This window comes from Procambarus clarkii, chromosome 53 (assembly GCF_040958095.1).
Source record: "Procambarus clarkii isolate CNS0578487 chromosome 53, FALCON_Pclarkii_2.0, whole genome shotgun sequence".
NCBI classification, from domain to species: domain Eukaryota; kingdom Metazoa; phylum Arthropoda; class Malacostraca; order Decapoda; family Cambaridae; genus Procambarus; species Procambarus clarkii.
The window spans coordinates 34,336,535-34,357,911 of record NC_091202.1 but is presented as its reverse complement, the minus strand read 5'-3'; the positions used below and the strand labels follow the sequence as shown (position 1 = coordinate 34,357,911).

The 21,377-nt window shown below is 56.7% G+C and overlaps 1 protein-coding gene across 1 annotated transcript; it reads left to right on the top strand.

The window, feature by feature from the left end:
- Positions 1–2,856: 2,856 nt before the first annotated feature.
- On the top strand, positions 2,857–6,812 carry LOC123767231 (proline-rich protein 36-like). Its single transcript, XM_069305004.1, has 2 exons — positions 2,857–3,208; positions 3,292–6,812. Exons 1-2 carry the CDS (start codon positions 2,857–2,859, stop codon positions 6,810–6,812), a joined length of 3,873 nt encoding a protein of 1,290 aa, XP_069161105.1.
- Positions 6,813–21,377: the final 14,565 nt, after the last annotated feature.

Sequence of the window (21,377 nt, the reverse complement as noted above, 5' to 3'; positions counted from 1 at the left end):
TCCAGGCCAATATGGATTAAGAGCAGGTAGATCATGCCTCTCACAGCTACTTGATCATTATGACAAAATCACTGAGGCATTAGAAGGAAAAACAGAATGCAGATGATGTATACACAGACTTTGCAAAGGCATTCGACAAATGTGACCATGGAGTGATTGCACACAAAATGAGGTCAATGGGTATAACTGGTAAAGTAGGACGCTGGATACTCAATTTCCTGTCGAACAGAACACAAAGAGTAACAGTCAATCAAGTAAAATCGAGTCTGAGCGCAGTTAAAAACTCTGTACCTCAAGGCACAGTCCTTGCACCACTGCTGTTCCTTATTCTCATATCTGATATAGACAAAAATACAAGTCACAGCTTCGTGTTATCCTTTGCAGATGATACAATAATTGGTATGAAAATTACCTCTGCTGAAGACATTGAAAAACTACAAACAGGCATTAACAAAGTTTTCGATTGGGCAGCAGAAAATAACATGATGTTTAACGGTAATAAATTCCAGGTACTCAGATACGGCAAAAATGAGGATCTGAAACATAATACAGGGTACAAAACACAATCGAATCCGGCCATAGTAGGAAAACATCATGTCAAGGATTTGGGAATAATAATGTCCGACGACCTAACGTTTAGGAGCATAACCAAGCAAGTATTGCGGCAGCCAGAAAAATGATAGGATGGATTACGAGAATCTTCAAGTCCAGAGATCCCATCACAATGGTTGGACTCTTCAAGTCACTTGTGTTGTCCCGTCTTGAGCACTGCTCAGTACTCACTTCCCCCTTCAGAGCAGGAGAGATTGCTGAAATAGAGGGAATACAGCGAACATATACGGCACGCATAGACGAAATAAAGCACCTAAATTATTGGGATCGTCTCATAGCTCAACAAATGTACTCACTAGAAAGGAGACGAGAGAGATACCAAATAATATATACATGGAAAATACTGGAGGGCCAGGTCCCAAATCTACACAGTAAAATAACAACGTACTGGAGTGAACGATATGGAAAAAAATGCAGAATAGAACCAGTGAAGAGCAGAGGTGCCATAGGCACAATCAGAGAACACTGTATAAACATCAGAGGTCCGCGGTTGTTCAACGTCCTCCCAGCAAGCATAAGAAATATTGCCGGACCAACCGTGGACATCTTCAAGAGAAAACTAGATTGTTTTCTTCAAGGAGTGCCGGACCAACCGGGCTGTGGTGGGTATGTCGGCCTGCGGGCCGCTCCAAGCAACAGCCTGGTGGACCAAACTCACAAGTCAGGCCGGGCTTGGGGAGTAGAAGAACTTCCAAAACCCCATCAAGCAGGCTGGTGCACAGTGGCTGGTGCACAGTGGCTGGTGCACAGTGGCTGGTGCACAGTGGCTGGTGTACAGTGGCTGGTGCACAGTGGCTGGTGCACAGTGGCTGGTGCACAGTGGCTGGTGCACAGTGGCTGGTGTACAGTGGCTGGTGCACAGTGGCTGGTGCACAGTGGCTGGTGCACAGTGGCTGGTGCACAGTGGCTGGTGTACAGTGGCTGGTGCACAGTGGCTGGTGCACAGTGGCTGGTGCACAGTGGCTGGTGTACAGTGGCTGGTGTACAGTGGCTGGTGTACAGTGGCTGGTGTACAGTGGCTGGTGTACAGTGGCTGGTGCAGAGTGGCTGGTGTACAGTGGGTGGTGTACAGTGGGTGGTGTACAGTGGGTGGTGTACAGTAGCTGGTGCAGAGTGGCTGGTGTACAGTGGCTGGTGTACAGTGGCTGGTGCACAGTGGCTGGTGCACAGTGGCTGGTGTACAGTGGCTGGTGTACAGTGGCTGGTGTACAGTGGCTGGGCCACAGTGGCTGGTGTACAGTGGCTGGTGTACAGTGGCTGGTGTACAGTGGCTGGTGCACAGTGGCTGGTGCACAGTGGCTGGTGTACAGTGGCTGGTGCACAGTGGCTGGTGCACAGTGGCTGGTGCACAGTGGCTGGTGCACAGTGGCTGGTGCACAGTGGCTGGTGTACAGTGGCTGGTGCACAGTGGCTGGTGCACAGTGGCTGGTGCACAGTGGCTGGTGTACAGTGGCTGGGGCACAGTGGCTGGTGCACAGTGGCTGGTGCACAGTGGCTGGTGCACAGTGGCTGGTGCACAGTGGCTGGTGTACAGTGGCTGGTGTACAGTGGCTGGTGTACAGTGGCTGGTGCACATGGGCTGGTGCACAGTGGCTGGTGCACAGTGGCTGGTGTACAGTGGCTGGTGTACAGTGGCTGGTGCACATGGGCTGGTGCACAGTGGCTGGTGCACAGTGGCTGGTGTACAGTGGCTGGTGCACAGTGGCTGGTGCATAGTGGCTGGTGCACAGTGGCTGGTGTACAGTGGCTGGTATACAGTGGCTGGTGTACAGTGGCTGGTGCAGAGTGGCTGGTGTACAGTGGCTGGTGTACAGTGGCTGGTGTACAGTGGCTGGTGTACAGTGGCTGGTGTACAGTGGCTGGTGTACAGTGGGTGGTGTACAGTGGCTGGTGCAGAGTGGCTGGTGTACAGTGGCTGGTGTACAGTGGCTGGTGCACAGTGGCTGGTGCACAGTGGCTGGTGCACAGTGGCTGGTGTACAGTGGCTGGTGTACAGTGGCTGGTGTACAGTGGCTGGTGCACAGTGGCTGGTGCACAGTGGCTGGTGCACAGTGGCTGGTGTACAGTGGCTGGTGTACAGTGGCTGGTGTACAGTGGCTGGTGTACAGTGGCTGGTGCACAGTGGCTGGTGTACAGTGGCTGGTGTACAGTGGCTGGGGCACAGTGGCTGGTGTACAGTGGCTGGGGCACAGTGGCTGGTGTACAGTGGCTGGTGCAACCCGCTGTGTCAACTGAACCACCGCTATGTCAGCTGTACCCCGCTGTGTCAGCTGTACCCTCGCTGTGTCAGCTGTACCCTCGCTGTGTCAGCTGTACCCTCGCTGTGTCAGCTGTACCCTCGCTGTGTCAGCTGTACCCCGCTGTGTCAGCTGTACCCCCGCTGTGTCAGCTGTACCCCGCTGTGTCAGCTGTACCCCGCTGTGTCAGCTGTACCCCGCTGTGTCAGCTGTACCCCGCTGTGTCGGCTGTACCCAGCTGTGTCAGCTGTACCCCGCTGTGTCGGCTGCACCCCCGCTGTGTCAGCTGTACCCTGCTGTGTCTGCTGTACCCCGCTGTGTCAGCTGTACCCCCACTGTGTCAGCTATACCTCCGCTGTGTCAGCTGCGCCCCGTTCTGTCAGCTGCGCCCCGCTTTGTTAGCTGTACCCCCGCTTTGTCAGCTGTACCCCCGCTTTGTCAGCTGTACCCCCGCTGTGTCAGCTGTACCCCCGCTTTGTCAGCTATACCCCGCTGTGTCAGCTGTACCCCCGCTTTGTCAGCTGTACCCTGCTGTGTCAGCTATACCTCCTCTGTGTCAGCTGTACCCCCGCTGTGTCAGCTATACCTCCTCTGTGTCAGCTGTACCCCCGCTGTGTCAGCTGTACCCCCGCGTTGTCAGCTGTACCCCCGCGTTGTCAGCTGTACCCCCGCGTTGTCAGCCGTACCCCGGCTGTCAGCCGTACCCCCGCTGTGTCAGCCGTACCCCCGCTGTGTCGGCCGTACCCCCGCTGTGTCAGCCGTACCCCCGCTGTGTCAGCCGTACCCCCGCTGTGTCAGCCGTACCCCACGCTGTGTCAGCCGTACCCCCGCTGTGTCAGCTGTACCCCCACTGTGTCAGCTGTACCCCCACTGTGTCAGCCGTACCCCCGCTGTGTCAGCCGTACCCCCGCTGTGTCAGCCGTACCCCCGCTGTGTCAGCCGTACCCCCGCTGTGTCAGCCGTACCCCGGCTGTGTCAGCCGTACCCCGGCTGTGTCAGCCGTACCCCGGCTGTGTCAGCCGTACCCCGGCTGTGTCAGCCGTACCCCGGCTGTGTCAGCCGTACCCCGGCTGTGTCAGCCGTACCCCGGCTGTGTCAGCCGTACCCCTGCTGTGTCAGCTGTACTCTCCGCTGTGTCAGCTGTACTATCGCTGTGTCAGCTGTACCCCGGCTGTGTCAGCTGTACCCCGGCTGTGTCAGCTGTACCCCGGCTGTGTCAGCCGTACCCCGGCTGTGTCAGCCGTACCCCGGCTGTGTCAGCCGTACCCCGGCTGTGTCAGCCGTACCCCGGCTGTGTCAGCCGTACCCCGGCTGTGTCAGCCGTACCCCGGCTGTGTCAGCCGTACCCCGGCTGTGTCAGCCGTACCCCGGCTGTGTCAGCCGTACCCCGGCTGTGTCAGCTGTACCCCGGCTGTGTCAGCTGTACCCCGGCTGTGTCAGCCGTACCCCGGCTGTGTCAGCTGTACCCCGGCTGTGTCAGCTGTACTACAGCTGTGTCAGCTGTACCCCGGCTGTGTCAGCCGTACCCCGGCTGTGTCAGCTGTACCCCGGCTGTGTCAGCTGTACTACAGCTGTGTCAGCTGTACTACATCTGTGTCAGCTGTACTCCCGCTGTGTCAGATGTACTCCCGCTGTGTCAGCTGTACCCCGGCTGTTTCAGCTGTATCCCCACTGTGTCAGCCGTACCCCCGCTGTGTGAGCCGTACCCCCGCTGTGTCAGCTATACCCTCGCTGTGTCAGCTGTACCCCCGCTGTGTCAGCCGTACCCCCGCTGTGTCAGCCGTACCCCCGCTGTGTCAGCCGTACCCCCGCTGTGTCAGCCGTACCCCCGCTGTGCCAGCTGTACCCCGCTGTGTCAGCTGTACCCCCGCTGTGTCAGCTGTACCCCGGATGTGTCAGCCGTACCCCGGCTGTGTCAGCTATACCCTCGCTGTGTCAGCCGTACCCCCGCTGTGTCAGCTATACCCTCGCTGTGTCAGCTGTACCCCCGCTGTGTCAGCCGTACCCCCGCTGTGTCAACCGTACCCCCGCTGTGCCAGCTGTACCCCGCTGTGTCAGCTGTACCCCCGCTGTGCCAGCTGTACCCCGGATGTGTCAGCCGTACCCCCGCTGTGTCAGCTGTACCCCGCTGTGCCAGCCGTACCCCGGCTATGTCAGCCGTACCCCCGCTGTCAGCCGTACCCCCGCTGTCAGCCGTACCCCCGCTGTGTCAGCCGTACCCCCGCTGTGTCAGCCGTACCCCGGCGCTGTGTCAGCTGTACCCTAGCTGTGTCAGCTGTACCCCCGCTGTGTCAGCTGTACCCCCGCTGTGTCAGTCGTACCCCCGCTGTGTCAGTCGTACCCCCGCTGTGTCAGTTGTACCCCCGCTGTGTCAGTCGTACCCCGGCTGTGTCAGACGTACCCCCGCTGTGTCAGCTATGTCAGCTGTACCCCCGCTGTGTCAGCTGTACCCCCGCTGTGCCAGCTGTACCCCAGCTGTGTCAGTCGTACCCCGGCTGTGTCAGTCGTACCCCGGCTGTGTCAGTCGTACCCCGGCTGTGTCAGTCGTACCCCGGCTGTGTCAGTCGTACCCCGGCTGTGTCAGCTGTACCCCGGCTGTGTCAGCTGTACCCCGGCTGTGTCAGCCGTACCCCGGTTGTGTCAGCTGTACCCCGGTTGTGTCAGCCGTACCCCGGTTGTGTCAGCCGTACCCCCGCTGTGTCAGCCGTACCCCCCGCTGTGTCAGCCGTACCCCCCGCTGTGTCAGCTGTACTACCACTGTGTCAGCTGTACCCCCGCTGTGTCAGCTGTACTACCACTGTGTCAGCTGTACTACCATTGTGTCAGCTGTACTCCCGCTGTGTCAGCTGTACTCCCGCTGTGTCAGCTGTACTCCCGCTGTGTCAGCTGTACTCCCGCTGTGTCAGCTGTACTCCCGCTGTGTCAGCCGTACCCCCGCTGTGTCAGCCGTACCCCCGGTGTGTCAGCTATACCCCCGCTGTGTCAGCCGTACCCCCGCTGTGTCAGCCGTACCCCCGCTGTGTCAGCCGTACCCCCGCTGTGTCAGCCGTACCCCCGCTGTGCCAGCTGTACCCCGCTGTGTCAGCTGTACCCCGCTGTGTCAGCCGTACCCCCCGCTGTGCCAGCCGTACCCCGGCTGTGTCAGCCGTACCCCCGCTGTCAGCCGTACCCCCGCTGTGTCAGCCGTACTCCGGCTGTGTCAGCTATACCCCCGCTGTGTCAGCCGTACCCCCGCTGTGTCAGCCGTACCCCTGCTGTGTCAGCTGTACCCCGGCGCTGTGTCAGCTGTACCCTAGCTGTGTCAGCTGTACCCTAGCTGTGTCAGCTGTACCCCCGCTGTGCCAGCTGTACCCCCGCTGTGTCAGTCGTACCCCCACGGTGTCAGCTGTACCCCCGCTGTGTCAGTCGTACCCCGGCTGTGTCAGACGTACCCCCGCTGTGTCAGCTGTGTCAGCTGTACCCACGCTGTGTCAGCTGTACCCCCGCTGTGTCAGCTGTACCCCCGCTGTGTCAGCTGTACCCCCGCTGTGTCAGCTGTACCCCCGCTGTGCCAGCTGTACCCCGGCTGTGTCAGTCGTACCCCGGTTGTGTCAGTCGTACCCCGGCTGTGTCAGTCGTACCCCGGCTGTATCAGCTGTACCCCGGCTGTGTCAGCCGTACCCCCGCTTGTGTCAGCTGTACCCCCGCTGTGTCAGCTGTACCCCGGCTGTGTCAGCCGTACCCCGGCTGTGTCAGCCGTACCCCGGCTGTGTCAGCCGTACCCCCGCTGTGTCAGCCGTACCCCCCGCTGTGTCAGCCGTACCCCCCGCTGTGTCAGCTGTACTACCACTGTGTCAGCTGTACCCCCGCTGTGTCAGCAGTACTACCACTGTGTCAGCTGTACTATCATTGTGTCAGCTGTACTCCCGCTGTGTCAGCTGTACTCCCGCTGTGTCAGCCGTATTCCCGCTATGTCAGCTGTAACCCGCTGTGTCAACTGAACCCCCGCTATGTCAGCTGTACCCCGCTGTGTCGGCTGTACCCTCGCTGTGTCGGCTGTACCCTCGCTGTGTCAGCTGTACCCTCGCTGTGTCAGCTGTACCCCGCTGTGTCAGCTGTACCCCGCTGTGTCGGCTGTACCCCCGCTGTGTCAGCTGTACCCCGCTGTGTCGGCTGTACCCCCGCTGTGTCAGCTGTACCCTGCTGTGTCTGCTGTACCCCCGCTGTGTCAGCTGTACCCCCGCTGTGTCAGCTATACCTCCGCTGTGTCAGCTGCGCCCCCGCTTTGTCAGCTGTACCCCCGCTTTGTCAGCTGTACCCCCGCTGTGTCAGCTGTACCCCCGCTTTGTCAGCTGTACCCCGCTGTGTCAGCTGTACCCCCGCTTTGTCAGCTGTACCCTGCTGTGTCAGCTATACCTCCTCTGTGTCAGCCGTACCCCCGCTGTGTCAGCTATACCTCCTCTGTGTCAGCTGTACCCCCGCTGTGTCAGTCGTACCCCGGCTTTGTTAGCCGTACCCCCGCTGTATCAGCCGTACACAGGCTGTGTCATCCGTACCCCCGCTGTGTCAGCCGTACCCCGGCTGTGTCAGCCGTATCCCGGCTGTGTCAGCCGTACCCCCGCTGTGTCAGCCGTACCCTAGATCATATTGTCTCAATTGATGTGCTCAAGAGAACAGCATTCATATGTTGATAGGCTTTTTTATATTATAATTAATTATAAAGAGCATTAGCATTCCCATACGAGTTTATCTTTTTATTTCATTTTCTGGACGCGTTTCTAACTATATTTTTACATATCTTTCGCACTGATTTTGAAACTTTAGGGCATACGCAGTGGCAATTTAAATTTATTTAAATTTACTATTAATAAATTTTACGGATATTTCGGGTTTCCAGCAATATATTGAAGTTTTGTTGGTAGGAAGTGATGGTTTTTCCTAAAAAAATTTCAGATGGGTTTTAATTTGCGAGTTAAAATAAAAAGCCGGTCATATAAAAGGGAGACGCTCCGTCAGCCAATATCTATAGTTTATCTAGTAAAATAAACAATTTCGTTTTCTATTTTACCTGCAAGATATCAAAATATAGCTCAGATTTTGTTATATCTTGTGCAAGATATACTGTCACTAAATATAACCTCATCTTGGCTTAAAGTTATGAGTTACGTTTTCCTCATTAGTGTATTGGATATTATTCTGAATTTATTTTGATGTGTTGCGTATTTAATTGCTGTCAGCTGCAGCACCACAAGGTCACACTCCCTCACACTGCAGCACCACAAGGTCACACTCCCTCACACTGCAGCACCACAAGGTCACACTCCCTCACGCTGCAGCACCACAAGGTCACACTCCCTCACACTGCAGCACCACAAGGTCACACTCCCTCACACTGCAGCACCACAAGGTCACACTCCTCACACTGCAGCACCACAAGGTCACACTCCTCACACTGCAGCACCACAAGGTCACACTCCTCACACTGCAGCACCACAAGGTCACACTCCTCACACTGCAGCACCACAAGGTCACACTGCTGCACCACAAGGTCACACTGCAGCACCACAAGGTCACACTGCAGCACCACAAGGTCACACTGCTGCACCACAAGGTCACACTGCTGCACCACAAGGTCACACTCCTCACACTGCTGCACCACAAGGTCACACTCCTCACACTGCAGCACCACAAGGTCACACTCCTCACACTGCTGCACCACAAGGTCACACTCCTCACACTGCAGCACCACAAGGTCACACTCCTCACACTGCTGCACCACAAGGTCACACTCCTCACACTGCTGCACCACAAGGTCACACTCCTCACACTGCTGCACCACAAGGTCACACTGCAGCACCACAAGGTCACACTGCTGCACCACAAGGTCATACTCCTCACACTGCAGCACCACAAGGTCACACTCCCTCACACTGCAGCACCACAAGGTCACACTCCCTCACACTGCTGCACCACAAGGTCATACTCCTCACACTGCAGCACTACAAGGTCACACTCCCTCACAATGCAGCACCACAAGGTCATACTCCCTCACACTGCTGCACCACAAGGTCACACTCCTCACACTGCAGCACCATAAGGTCACACTCACTCACACTGCAGCACCACAAGGTCACAGTCCCTCACACTGCAGCACCACAAGGTCACACTCCCTCACACTGCTGCACCACAAGGTCACACTCCCTCACATTGCAGCACCACAAGGTCATACTCCTCACACTGCAGCACCACAAGGTCACACTCCTCACACTGCAGAACCACAAGGTCACACTCCTCACACTGCTGCACCACAAGGTCATACTCCCTCACACTGCAGCACCACAAGGTCACACTGCTGCACCACAAGGTCACACTCCTCACACTGCAGCACCACAAGGTCACACTCCTCACACTGCAGCACCACAAGGTCACACTCCTCACACTGCAGCACCACAAGGTCACACTCCTCACACTGCAGCACCACAAGGTCATACTCCTCACACTGCAGCACCACAAGGTCACACTCCTCACACTGCTGCACCACAAGGTCACACTCCCTCACACTGCAGCACCACAAGGTCATACTACTCACACTGCAGCACCACAAGGTCACACTGCTGCACCACAAGGTCACACTCCCTCACACTGCAGCACCACAAGGTCACACTCCCTCACACTGCTGCACCACAAGGTCACACTCCTCACACTGCAGCACCACAAGGTCACACTCCCTCATACTGCTGCACCACAAGGTCACACTCCTCACACTGCAGCACCACAAGGTCATACTCCTCACACTGCTGCACCACAAGGTCACACTCCTCACACTGCAGCACCACAAGGTCACACTCCCTAACACTGCTGCACCACAAGGTCACACTCCTCACACTGCAGCACCACAATGTCACACTCCCTCACACTGCAGCACCACAAGGTCACACTACTGCACCACAAGGTCACACTCCCTCACACTGCAGCACCACAAGGTCACACTCCCTCACACTGCTGCACCACAAGGTCACACTCCTCACACTGCAGCACCACAAGGTCACACTCCTCACACTGCTGCACCACAAGGTCACACTCCTCACACTGCAGCACCACAAGGTCACACTCCCTCACTCTGCTGCACCACAAGGTCATACTCCTCACACTGCTGCACCACAAGGTCACACTCCCTCACACTGCAGCACCACAAGGTCACACTGCTGCACCACAAGGTCACACTCCTCACACTGCTGCACCAAAAGATCACACTCCTCACACTGCTGCACCACAAGATCACACTCCTCACACTGCAGCACCACAAGGTCACACTCACACTGCTGCACCACAAGGTCACACTCCTCACACTGCAGCACCACAAGATCACACTCACACTGCTGCACCACAAGGTCACACTCCTCACACTGCAGCACCACAAGATCACACTCACACTGCTGCACCACAAGGTCACACTCCTCACACTGCTGCACCACAAGGTCACACTCACACTGCTGCACCACAAGGTCACACTCCTCACACTGCAGCACCACAAGATCACACTCACACTGCAGCACCACAAGGTCACACTCCTCACACTGCAGCACCACAAGGTCACACTCCCTCACACTGCAGCACCACAAGGTCACACTCCTCACACTGCAGCACCACAAGGTCACACTCACACTGCAGCACCACAAGGTCACACTCCTCACACTGCTGCACCACAAGGTCACACTCCTCACACTGCAGCACCACAAGGTCACACTGCTGCACCATAAGGTCACACTCCCTCACACTGCTGCACCACAAGGTCACACTCCTCACACTGCAGCACCACAAGGTCACACTCACACTGCAGCACCATAAGGTCACACTCACACTGCTGCACCACAAGGTCACACTCCCTCACACTGCAGCACCACAAGGTCACACTCCCTCACACTGCAGCACCACAAGGTCACACTCCTCACACTGCAGCACCACAAGGTCACACTCCTCACACTGCAGCACCACAAGGTCACACTCCTCACACTGCTGCACCACAAGGTCACACTCCCTCACACTGCAGCACCACAAGGTCATACTACTCACACTGCAGCACCACAAGGTCACACTGCTGCACCACAAGGTCACACTCCCTCACACTGCAGCACCACAAGGTCACACTCCCTCACACTGCTGCACCACAAGGTTACACTCCTCACACTGCAGCACCACAAGGTCACACTCCCTCATACTGCTGCACCACAAGGTCACACTCCTCACACTGCAGCACCACAAGGTCATACTCCTCACACTGCTGCACCACAAGGTCACACTCCTCACACTGCAGCACCACAAGGTCACACTCCCTAACACTGCTGCACCACAAGGTCACACTCCTCACACTGCAGCACCACAAGGTCACACTCCCTCACACTGCTGCACCACAAGGTCATACTCCTCACACTGTTGCACCACAAGATCACACTCACTCACACTGCAGCACCACAAGGTCACACTGCTGCACCACAAGGTCACACTCCTCACACTGCTGCACCACAAGATCACACTCTTCACACTGCTGCACCACAAGATCACACTCCTCACACTGCAGCACCACAAGGTCACACTCACACTGCTGCACCACAAGGTCACACTCCTCACACTGCAGCACCACAAGATCACACTCACACTGCTGCACCACAAGGTCACACTCCCTCACACTGCTGCACCACAAGGTCACACTCCTCACACTGCAGCACCACAAGGTCACACTCCTCACACTGCAGCACCACAAGGTCACACTCCTCACACTGCTGCACCACAAGGTCACACTCCTCACACTGCTGCACAACAAGGTCACACTCCTCACACTGCAGCACCACAAGGTCACACTCCTCACACTGCAGCACCACAAGGTCATACACTGCAGCACCACAAGGTCGCACTCCCTCACACTGCTGCACCACCAGGTCACACTCCTCACACTGCAGCACCACAAGGTCACACTCCCTCACACTGCAGCACCCACAAGGTCACACTCCCTCACACTGCTGCACCACAAGGTCACACTCCTCACACTGCTGCACCACAAGGTCACACTCCTCACACTGCTGCACCACAAGGTCACACTCCCTCACACTGCTGTACCACAAGGTCACACGCCTCACACTGCAGCACCACAAGGTCATACTCCTCACACTGCTGCACCACAAGGTCACACTCCTCACACTGCTGCACCACAAGGTCACACTCACACTGCAGCACCACAAGGTCACACTCCCTCACACTGCTGCACCACAAGGTCACACTCAAACTGCAGCACCACATGGTCACACTCCTCACACTGCTGTACCACAAGGTCACACTCCCTCACACTGCTGCACCACAAGGTCACACTCCCTCACACTGCTGCAACACCAGGTCACACTCCCTCACACTGCTGCACCACAAGGTCACACTCCTCACACTGCAGCACCACAAGGTCACACTCCCTCACACTGCAGCACCACAAGGTCACACTCCTCACACTGCAGCACCACAAGGTCACACTCCTCACACTGCTGCACCACAAGGTCACACTCCTCACACTGCAGCACCACAAGGTCACACTGCTGCACCACAAGGTCACACTCCTCACACTGCAGCACCACAAGGTCACACTCCCTCACACTGTTGCACCACAAGGTCATACTCCTCACACTGCTGCACCACAAGGTCACACTCCCTCACACTGCAGCACCACAAGGTCACACTGCTGCACCACAAGGTCACACTCCTCACACTGCTGCACCACAAGATCACACTCCTCTCACTGCTGCACCACAAGATCACACTCCTCACACTGCAGCACCACAAGGTCACACTCACACTGCTGCACCACAAGGTCACACTCCTCACACTGCAGCACCACAAGATCACACTCACACTGCTGCACCACAAGGTCACACTCCCTCACACTGCTGCACCACAAGGTCACACTCCTCACACTGCAGCACCACAAGGTCACACTCCTCACACTGCAGCACCACAAGGTCACACTCCTCACACTGTAGCACCACAAGGTCACACTCCCTCACACTGCAGCACCACAAGGTCACACTCACACTGCTGCACCACAAGGTCACACTCCTCACACTACTGCACCACAAGGTCACACTCACACTGCAGCACCACAAGGTCACACTCCTCACACTGCAGCACCACAAGGTCACACTCCTCACACTGCAGCACCACAAGGTCACACTCCTCACACTACTGCACCACAAGGTCACACTCACACTGCAGCACCACAAGGTCACACTCCTCACACTGCTGCACCACAAGGTCACACTCCCTCACACTGCTGCACCACCAGGTCACACTCCCTCACACTGCTGCACCACAAGGTCACACTCCCTCACACTGCAGCACCACAAGGTCACACTCCCTCACACTGCAGCACCACAAGGTCACACTCCTCACACTGCAGCACCACAAGGTCACACTCCTCACACTGCAGCACCACAAGGTCACACTCCTCACACTGCTGCACCACAAGGTCACACTCCTCACACTGCAGCACCACAAGGTCACACTGCTGCACCATAAGGTCACACTCCCTCACACTGCTGCACCACAAGGTCACACTCCTGACACTGCAGCACCACAAGGTCACACTCCTCACACTGCTGCACCACCAGGTCACACTCCCTCACACTGCAGCACCACAAGGTCACACTCCCTCACACTGCTGCACCACAAGGTCACACTCCCTCACACTGCTGCACCACAAGGTCACACTCCTCACACTGCAGCACCAAAAGGTCACACTCCTCACACTGCAGCACCACAAGGTCGCACTCCTCACACTGCGGCACCACAAGGTCACACTCCCTCACACTTCTGCACCACAAGGTCACACTCCTCACACTGCATCACCACAAGGTCACACTCCTCACACTGGAGCACCACAAGGTCACACTCCCTCACACTGCTGCACCACAAGGTCACACTCCTCACACTGCTGCACCACAAGGTCACACTCCCTCACACTGCAGCACCACAAGGTCACACTCCTCACACTGCAGCACCACAAGGTCACACTCCTCACACTGCTGCACCACAAGGTCATACTCCCTCACACTGCAGCACCACAAGGTCACACTGCTGCACCACAAGGTCACACTCCTCACACTGCAGCACCACAAGTCATACTCCATCACACTGCATGCACCACAAGGTCACACTCCTCACACTGCAGCACCACAAGGAGGTCACACTCCCACACTGCTGCCACCACAAGGTCACACTCCTCACACTGCAGCACCACAAGATCATACTCACACTGCTGCACCACAAGGTCACACTCCTCACACTGCTGCACCACAAGGTCACACTCCCTCACACTGCAGCACCACAAGGTCATACTACTCACACTGCAGCACCACAAGGTCACACGTGCTCAGCACACAAGGTCACACTCCCTCACACTGCAGCACACACAAGGTCACACTCCCTCACACTGCTGCACCACAAGGTCACACTCCTCACACTGCAGCACCACAAGGTCACACTCCTCATACTGCGCACCACAAGGTCACACTCCTCACACTGCAGCACCACAAGGTCATACTCCTCAACACTGCTGCACCACAATGTCACACTCCTCACACTGCAGCACCACAAGGTCACACTCCTCACACTGCATCACCACAAGGTCACACTCCCTCACACTGCTGCACCACAAGGTCACACTCCTCACACTGCAGCACCACAAGGTCACACTCCCTCACACTGTTGCACCACAAGGTCATACTCCTCACACTGCTGCACCACAAGGTCACACTCCCTCACACTGCAGCACCACAAGGTCACACTGCTGCACCACAAGGTCACACTCCTCACACTGCTGCACCACAAGATCACACTCCTCTCACTGCTGCACCACAAGGTCACACTCCTCACACTGCAGCACCACAAGGTCACACTCACACTGCTGCACCACAAGGTCACACTCCTCACACTGCAGCACCACAAGATCACACTCCACACTGCTGCACCACAAGGTCACACTCCCTCACACTGCTGCACCACAAGGTCACACTCCTCACACTGCAGCACCACAAGGTCACACTCCTCACACTGCAGCACCACAAGGTCACACTCCTCACACTGTAGCACCACAAGGTCACACTCCCTCACACTGCAGCACCACAAGGTCACACTCCTCACACTGCTGCACCACAAGGTCACACTCCTCACACTGCTGCACCACAAGGTCACACTCACACTGCAGCACCACAAGGTCACACTCCTCACACTGCAGCACCACAAGGTCATACTCACACTGCAGCACCACAAGGTCACACTCCCTCACACTGCTGCACCACAAGGTCACACTATTCACACTGCTGCACCACCAGGTCACACTCTTCACACTGCAGCACCACAAGGTCACACTCCCTCACACTGCAGCACCCACAAGGTCACACTCCCTCACACTGCAGCACCCACAAGGTCACACTACCTCACACTGCTGCACCACAAGGTCACACTCCTCACACTGCTGCACCACAAGGTCACACTCCTCACACTGCAGCACCACAAGGTCACACTCCCTTACACTGCTGCACCACAAGGTCACACTCCCTCACACTGCTGTACCACAGGGTCACACTCCTCACACTGCAGCACCACAAGGTCATACTACTCACACTGCTGCACCACAAGGTCACACTCCTCACACTGCTGCACCACAAGGTCACACTCACACTGCAGCACCACAAGGTCACACTCCCTCACACTGCTGAACCACAAGGTCACACTCCCTCACACTGCAGCACCAAAAGGTCACACTCCTCACACTGCAGCACCACAAGGTCACACTCCCTCACACTGCTGCACCACAAGGTCACACTCACACTGCAGCACCACAAGGTCACACTCCTCACACTGCAGCACCACAAGGTCACACTCCCTCACACTGCAGCACCACAAGGTCATACTCCTCACACTGCAGCACCACAAGGTCACACTCTCTCACACTGCTGCACCACAAGGTCACACTCCTCACACTGCAGCACCACAAGGTCACACTGCTGCACCACAAGGTCACACTCCTCACACTGCAGCACCACAAAGGTCACACTCCCTCACACTGCTGCACCACAAGGTCACACTCCCTCACACTGCTGCCAACCACAAGGTCACACTGCTGCACCACAAGGTCACACTCCCTCACACTGCAGCACCACAAGGTCCAACTGCAGCACCACAAGGTCACCACTCCTCACACTGCAGCACCACAAGGTCACACTCCCTCACACTGCTGCAACCACAAGGTCACACTCCTCACCACTGCTGCAGCCACAAGGTCACACTGCTGCACCACAAGGTCACACTGCTGCACCACAAGGTCACACTCCTCACACTGCAGCACCACAAGGTCACACTCCTCACACTGAAGCACCACAAGGTCACACTCCCTCACACTGCAGCACCACAAGGTCACACTGCTGCACCACAAGGTCATACTCACACTGCTGCACCACAAGGTCACACTCCCTCACACTGCAGCACCACAAGGTCACACTGCTGCACCACAAGGTCACACTCCTCACACTGCTGCACCACAAGATCACACTCCTCTCACTGCTGCACCACAAGGTCACACTCCTCACACTGCAGCACCACAAGGTCACACTCACACTGCTGCACCACAAGGTCACACTCCTCACACTGCAGCACCTGCAGGTCACACTCCTCACACTGCAGCACCTGCAGGTCACACTCCCTCACACTGCTGCACCACAAGGTCACACTCCTCACACTGCTGCACCACAAGGTCACACTGCAGCACCACAAGGTCACACTCCTCACACTGCTGCACCACAAGGTCACACTGCAGCACCACAAGGTCACACTCCTCACACTGCAGCACCACAAGGTCACACTCCCTCACACTGCTGCACCACAAGGTCACACTCCTCACACTGCTGCACCACAAGGTCACACTCCTCACACTACTGCACCACAAGGTCACACTCCTCACACTACTGCACCACAAGGTCACACTCATCACACTGCTGCACCACAAGGTCACACTGCTGCACCACAAGGTCACACTCCTCACACTGCAGCACCACAAGGTCATACTCCTCACACTGCTGCACCACAAGGTCACACTGCTGCACCACAAGGTCACACTGCTGCACCACAAGGTCACACTGCTGCACCACAAGGTCACACTCCTCACACTGCAGCACCACAAGGTCACACTCCCTCACACTACTGCACCACAAGGTCACACTCCTCACACTGTTGCACCACAAGGTCACACTGCTGCACCACAAGGTCACACTCCTCACACTGCAGCACCACAAGGTCACACTCCTCACACTGCTGCACCACAAGGTCACACTCCTCACACTGCAGCACCACAAGGTCACACTGCTGCACCACAAGGTCATACTCCTCACACTGCTGCACCACAAGGTCACACTCCTCACACTGCAGCAGCACAAGGTCACACTCCTCACACTGCAGCACCACAAGGTCACACTCCTCACACTGCAGCACCACAAGGTCATACTCCCTCACACTGCAGCACCACAAGGTCACACTCCCTCACACTGCAGCACCACAAGGTCACACTCCCTCACACTGCTGCACCACAAGGTCACACTCCTCACACTGCAGCACCACAAGGTCACACTCCTCACACTGCAGCACCACAAGGTCACACTCCCTCACACTGCAGCACCACAAGGTCACACTCCCTCACACTGCAGCACCACAAGGTCACACTCCCTCACACTGCTGCACCACAAGGTCACACTCCTCACACTGCTGCACCACAAGGTCACACTCCTCACACTGCAGCACCACAAGGTCACACTCCCTCACACTGCAGCACCACAAGGTCACACTCCCTCACACTGCTGCACCACAAGGTCACACTGCAGCACCACAAGGTCATACTCCTCACTACTGCTGCACACAAGGTCACACTCCTCACACTGCAATCACCACAAGGTCACACTCCTCCACTGCAGCACCACAAGGTCACACTCCTCACACTGCAGCACCACAAGGTCACGACTCTTCACACTGCTGCACCACAAGGTCACACTCCTCACACTGCAGCACCACAAGGTACACACCTCCTCACACTTGCACTGCTTACCACAAGGTCACACATCCCTCACACTGCTGCACCACAGGTCACACTCCTCACACTGCGGCACCACAAGGTCCACACTCCTCACACTGCAGCACCACAAGGGTCACACTGCTGCACCACAAGGTCACACTCCTCACATGCAGGACACCACAAGTCCACACTCCCCTCCCACTGCTGGCACCACAAGGTCACACTCCTCACACTGCTGCAACCACCAGGTCACACTGCTGCACCACAAAGGTCACACTCCCTCGACACTGCAGCACCACAAGGCCACGGCAGCACCACAAGGTCACACTCCTCACACTGCAGCACCACAGGGTCACACTGCTTAACCCTCACACTGCATGCACCAACAAGGTCACACTCCTCACACCTGCCTGCACCACAAGGTCACACTACAGCTGCAGACCACAGAGGTCACACTCCTCACACTGCAGCACTCACAATGTCACACTGAGCTGCACCACAGGGTCACACATTCCCCTCACAACTGCTGCACCACAAGGTCCCACTCCTCACACTGCAGCACACAAGGTCACACTGCTGCACCACAAGGTCATACTCCTCACACTGCTGCACCACAAGGTCACACTCCCTCACACTGGCAGCACCACAAGGTCACACTGCTGCACCACAAGGTCACACTCCTCACAACTGCTGCACCACAAGATCACACTCCTCTCACTGCTGCACCACAAGGTCACACTCCTCACACTGCAGCACCACAAGGTCACACTCACACTGCTGCACCACAAGGTCACACTCCTCACACTGCAGCACCTGCAGGTCACACTCCTCACACTGCAGCACCTGCATGTCCACACTCCCTCACACTGCTGCACCACAAGGTCACACTCACACTGCTGCACCACAAGGTCCACACTGCAGCACCACAAGGTCACACTCCTCACACCTGCTGCAACCACAAGGTCACACTGCAGCACCACAAGGTCAACACTCCCTCACACTGCAGCACCACAAGGTCACACTCCCCTCACACTTGCTGCACCACAAGGTCACACTCCTCACACGCTGCACCACAAGGTCACACTCCTCACACTACTGCACCACAAGGTCACACTCCTCACACTACTGCACCACAAGGCACACTCCCACACTGCTGCACCACAAGGTCACACTGCTGCAGCCACAAGGTCACACTCCTCACACTGCAGCCCCACCAAGGTCATACTCCTCACACTGCTGCACCACAAGGTCACACTGCTGCACCACAAGGTCACACTGCTGCACCACAGGTCACACTCCTCACACTGCAGCACCACAAGGTCACAGCTAGCCCTCAACTACTACTGCACCACAAGGTCACACTCCTCACACGGTTGCACCACAAGGTCACACCTGCTGCACCACAAGGTCACACCTCCTCCACACTGCAGCACCACAAGGTCACACTCCTCACATCTGCTGCACCACAAGGTCACACTCCTCACACTGTTCAGCACCACAAGGTCACACTCCTCACACTGCTGCACCACAAGGTCATACTCCTCACACTGCTGCACCACAAGGTCACACTCCTCACACTGCAGCAGCACAGGTCACACTCACACTGCAGCACCACAAGGTCACACTCCTCACACTGCAAGCACCACAAGTCACACTCCTCACACTGCAGCACCACAAGGTCACACTCCCTCACACTGCAGCACCACAAGGTCACACTCCCTCACACTGCTGCACCACAAGGTCACACTCCTCACACTGCAGCACCACAAGGTCACACTCCTCACACTGCAGCACCACAAGGTCACACTCCCTCACACTGCCGCACCACTAGGTCACACTCCCCTCAACACTGCAGCACCACAAGGTCACACTCCCACACACTGCTGCACCACAAGGTCACACTCCTCACACTGCTGCACCACAAGGTCACACTCCTCACACTGCAGCACCACAAGGTCACACTCCCTCACACTGCAGCACCACAAGGTCACACTCCCTCACACTGCTGCACCACAAGGTCACACTGCAGCACCACAAGGTCATACTCCTCACACTGCTGCACCACAAGGTCACACTCCTCACACTGCAACACCACAAGGTCACACTCCTCACACTGCAGCACCACAAGGTCACACTCCTCACACTGCAGCACCACAAGGTCACACTCCCTCACACTGCAAGCACCACCAGGTCACACTCCTCACACTGCAGCACCACAAGGTCACACTCCTCACACTGCTGCACCACAAGGTCACACTCCTCACACTGCTGCACACCAAGGTCACACTCCTCACACTGCTGCACCACAAGGTTCACACTCCTCACACTGCTGCACCACAAGGTCACACTCACACTGCAGCACCACAAGGTCACACTCCCTCACACTGCTGCACCACAAGGTTCACACTCCTCACACTGCAGCAACACAAGGTCACACTCTTTCACACTGCTGCACCACAAGGTTCCCACCACTCCATCACACTGCAGCACCACAAGGTCCACACTCCCTCACACTGCTGTACCAAAAGGTCACACTCCTCACACTGCTGCACCACAAGGTCACCACTCCTCACACTGCAGCACCACAAGTCACACTACTCACACTGCAGCCCCACAAGGTCACACTCCCTCACACTGCAGCACCACAAGGTCACACTCCCTCACACTGCTGCACCACAAGGTCACACTCCTCACACTGCAGCACCACAAGGTCATACTCACACTGCAGCACCACAAGGTCACACTCCCTCACACTGCTGCACCACAAGGTCACACTCACTGCTGCACCACAAGGTCACACTCCCTCACACTGCAGCACCACAAGGTCACACTCCTCACACTGCAGCACCACAAGGTCACACTCCCTCACACTGCAGCACCACAAGGCCACACTCCTCACATTGCATCACCACAAGGTCACACTCCTCACACTGCAGCACCACAAGGTCACACTCCTCACATTGCATCACCACAAGGTCACACTCCTCACACTGCAGCACCACAAGGTCACACTCCTCACACTTCTTCACCACAAGGTCACACTCGTCACACTGCAGCACCACAAGGTCACACTCCCTCACACTGCAGCACCACAAGGTCACACTCCCTCACACTTCTGCACCACAAGGTCACACTCGTCACACTGCAGCACCACAAGGTCACACTCGTCACACTGCAGCATCACAAGGTCACACTCGTCACACTGCAGTATCACAAGGTCACACTCCCTCACACTGCAGCGCCACAAGGTCACACTCCCTCACACTGCAGCACCACAAGGTCACACTCCCTCACACTGCAGCACCACAAGGTCACACTCCCTCACACTGCAGCACCACAAGGTCATACTCCTCACACTGCCGCACCACAAGGTCATACTCCTCACACTGCAGCACCACAAGGTCACACTCCTCACACTGCAGCACCACAAGGTCACACTCCCTCACTGCAGC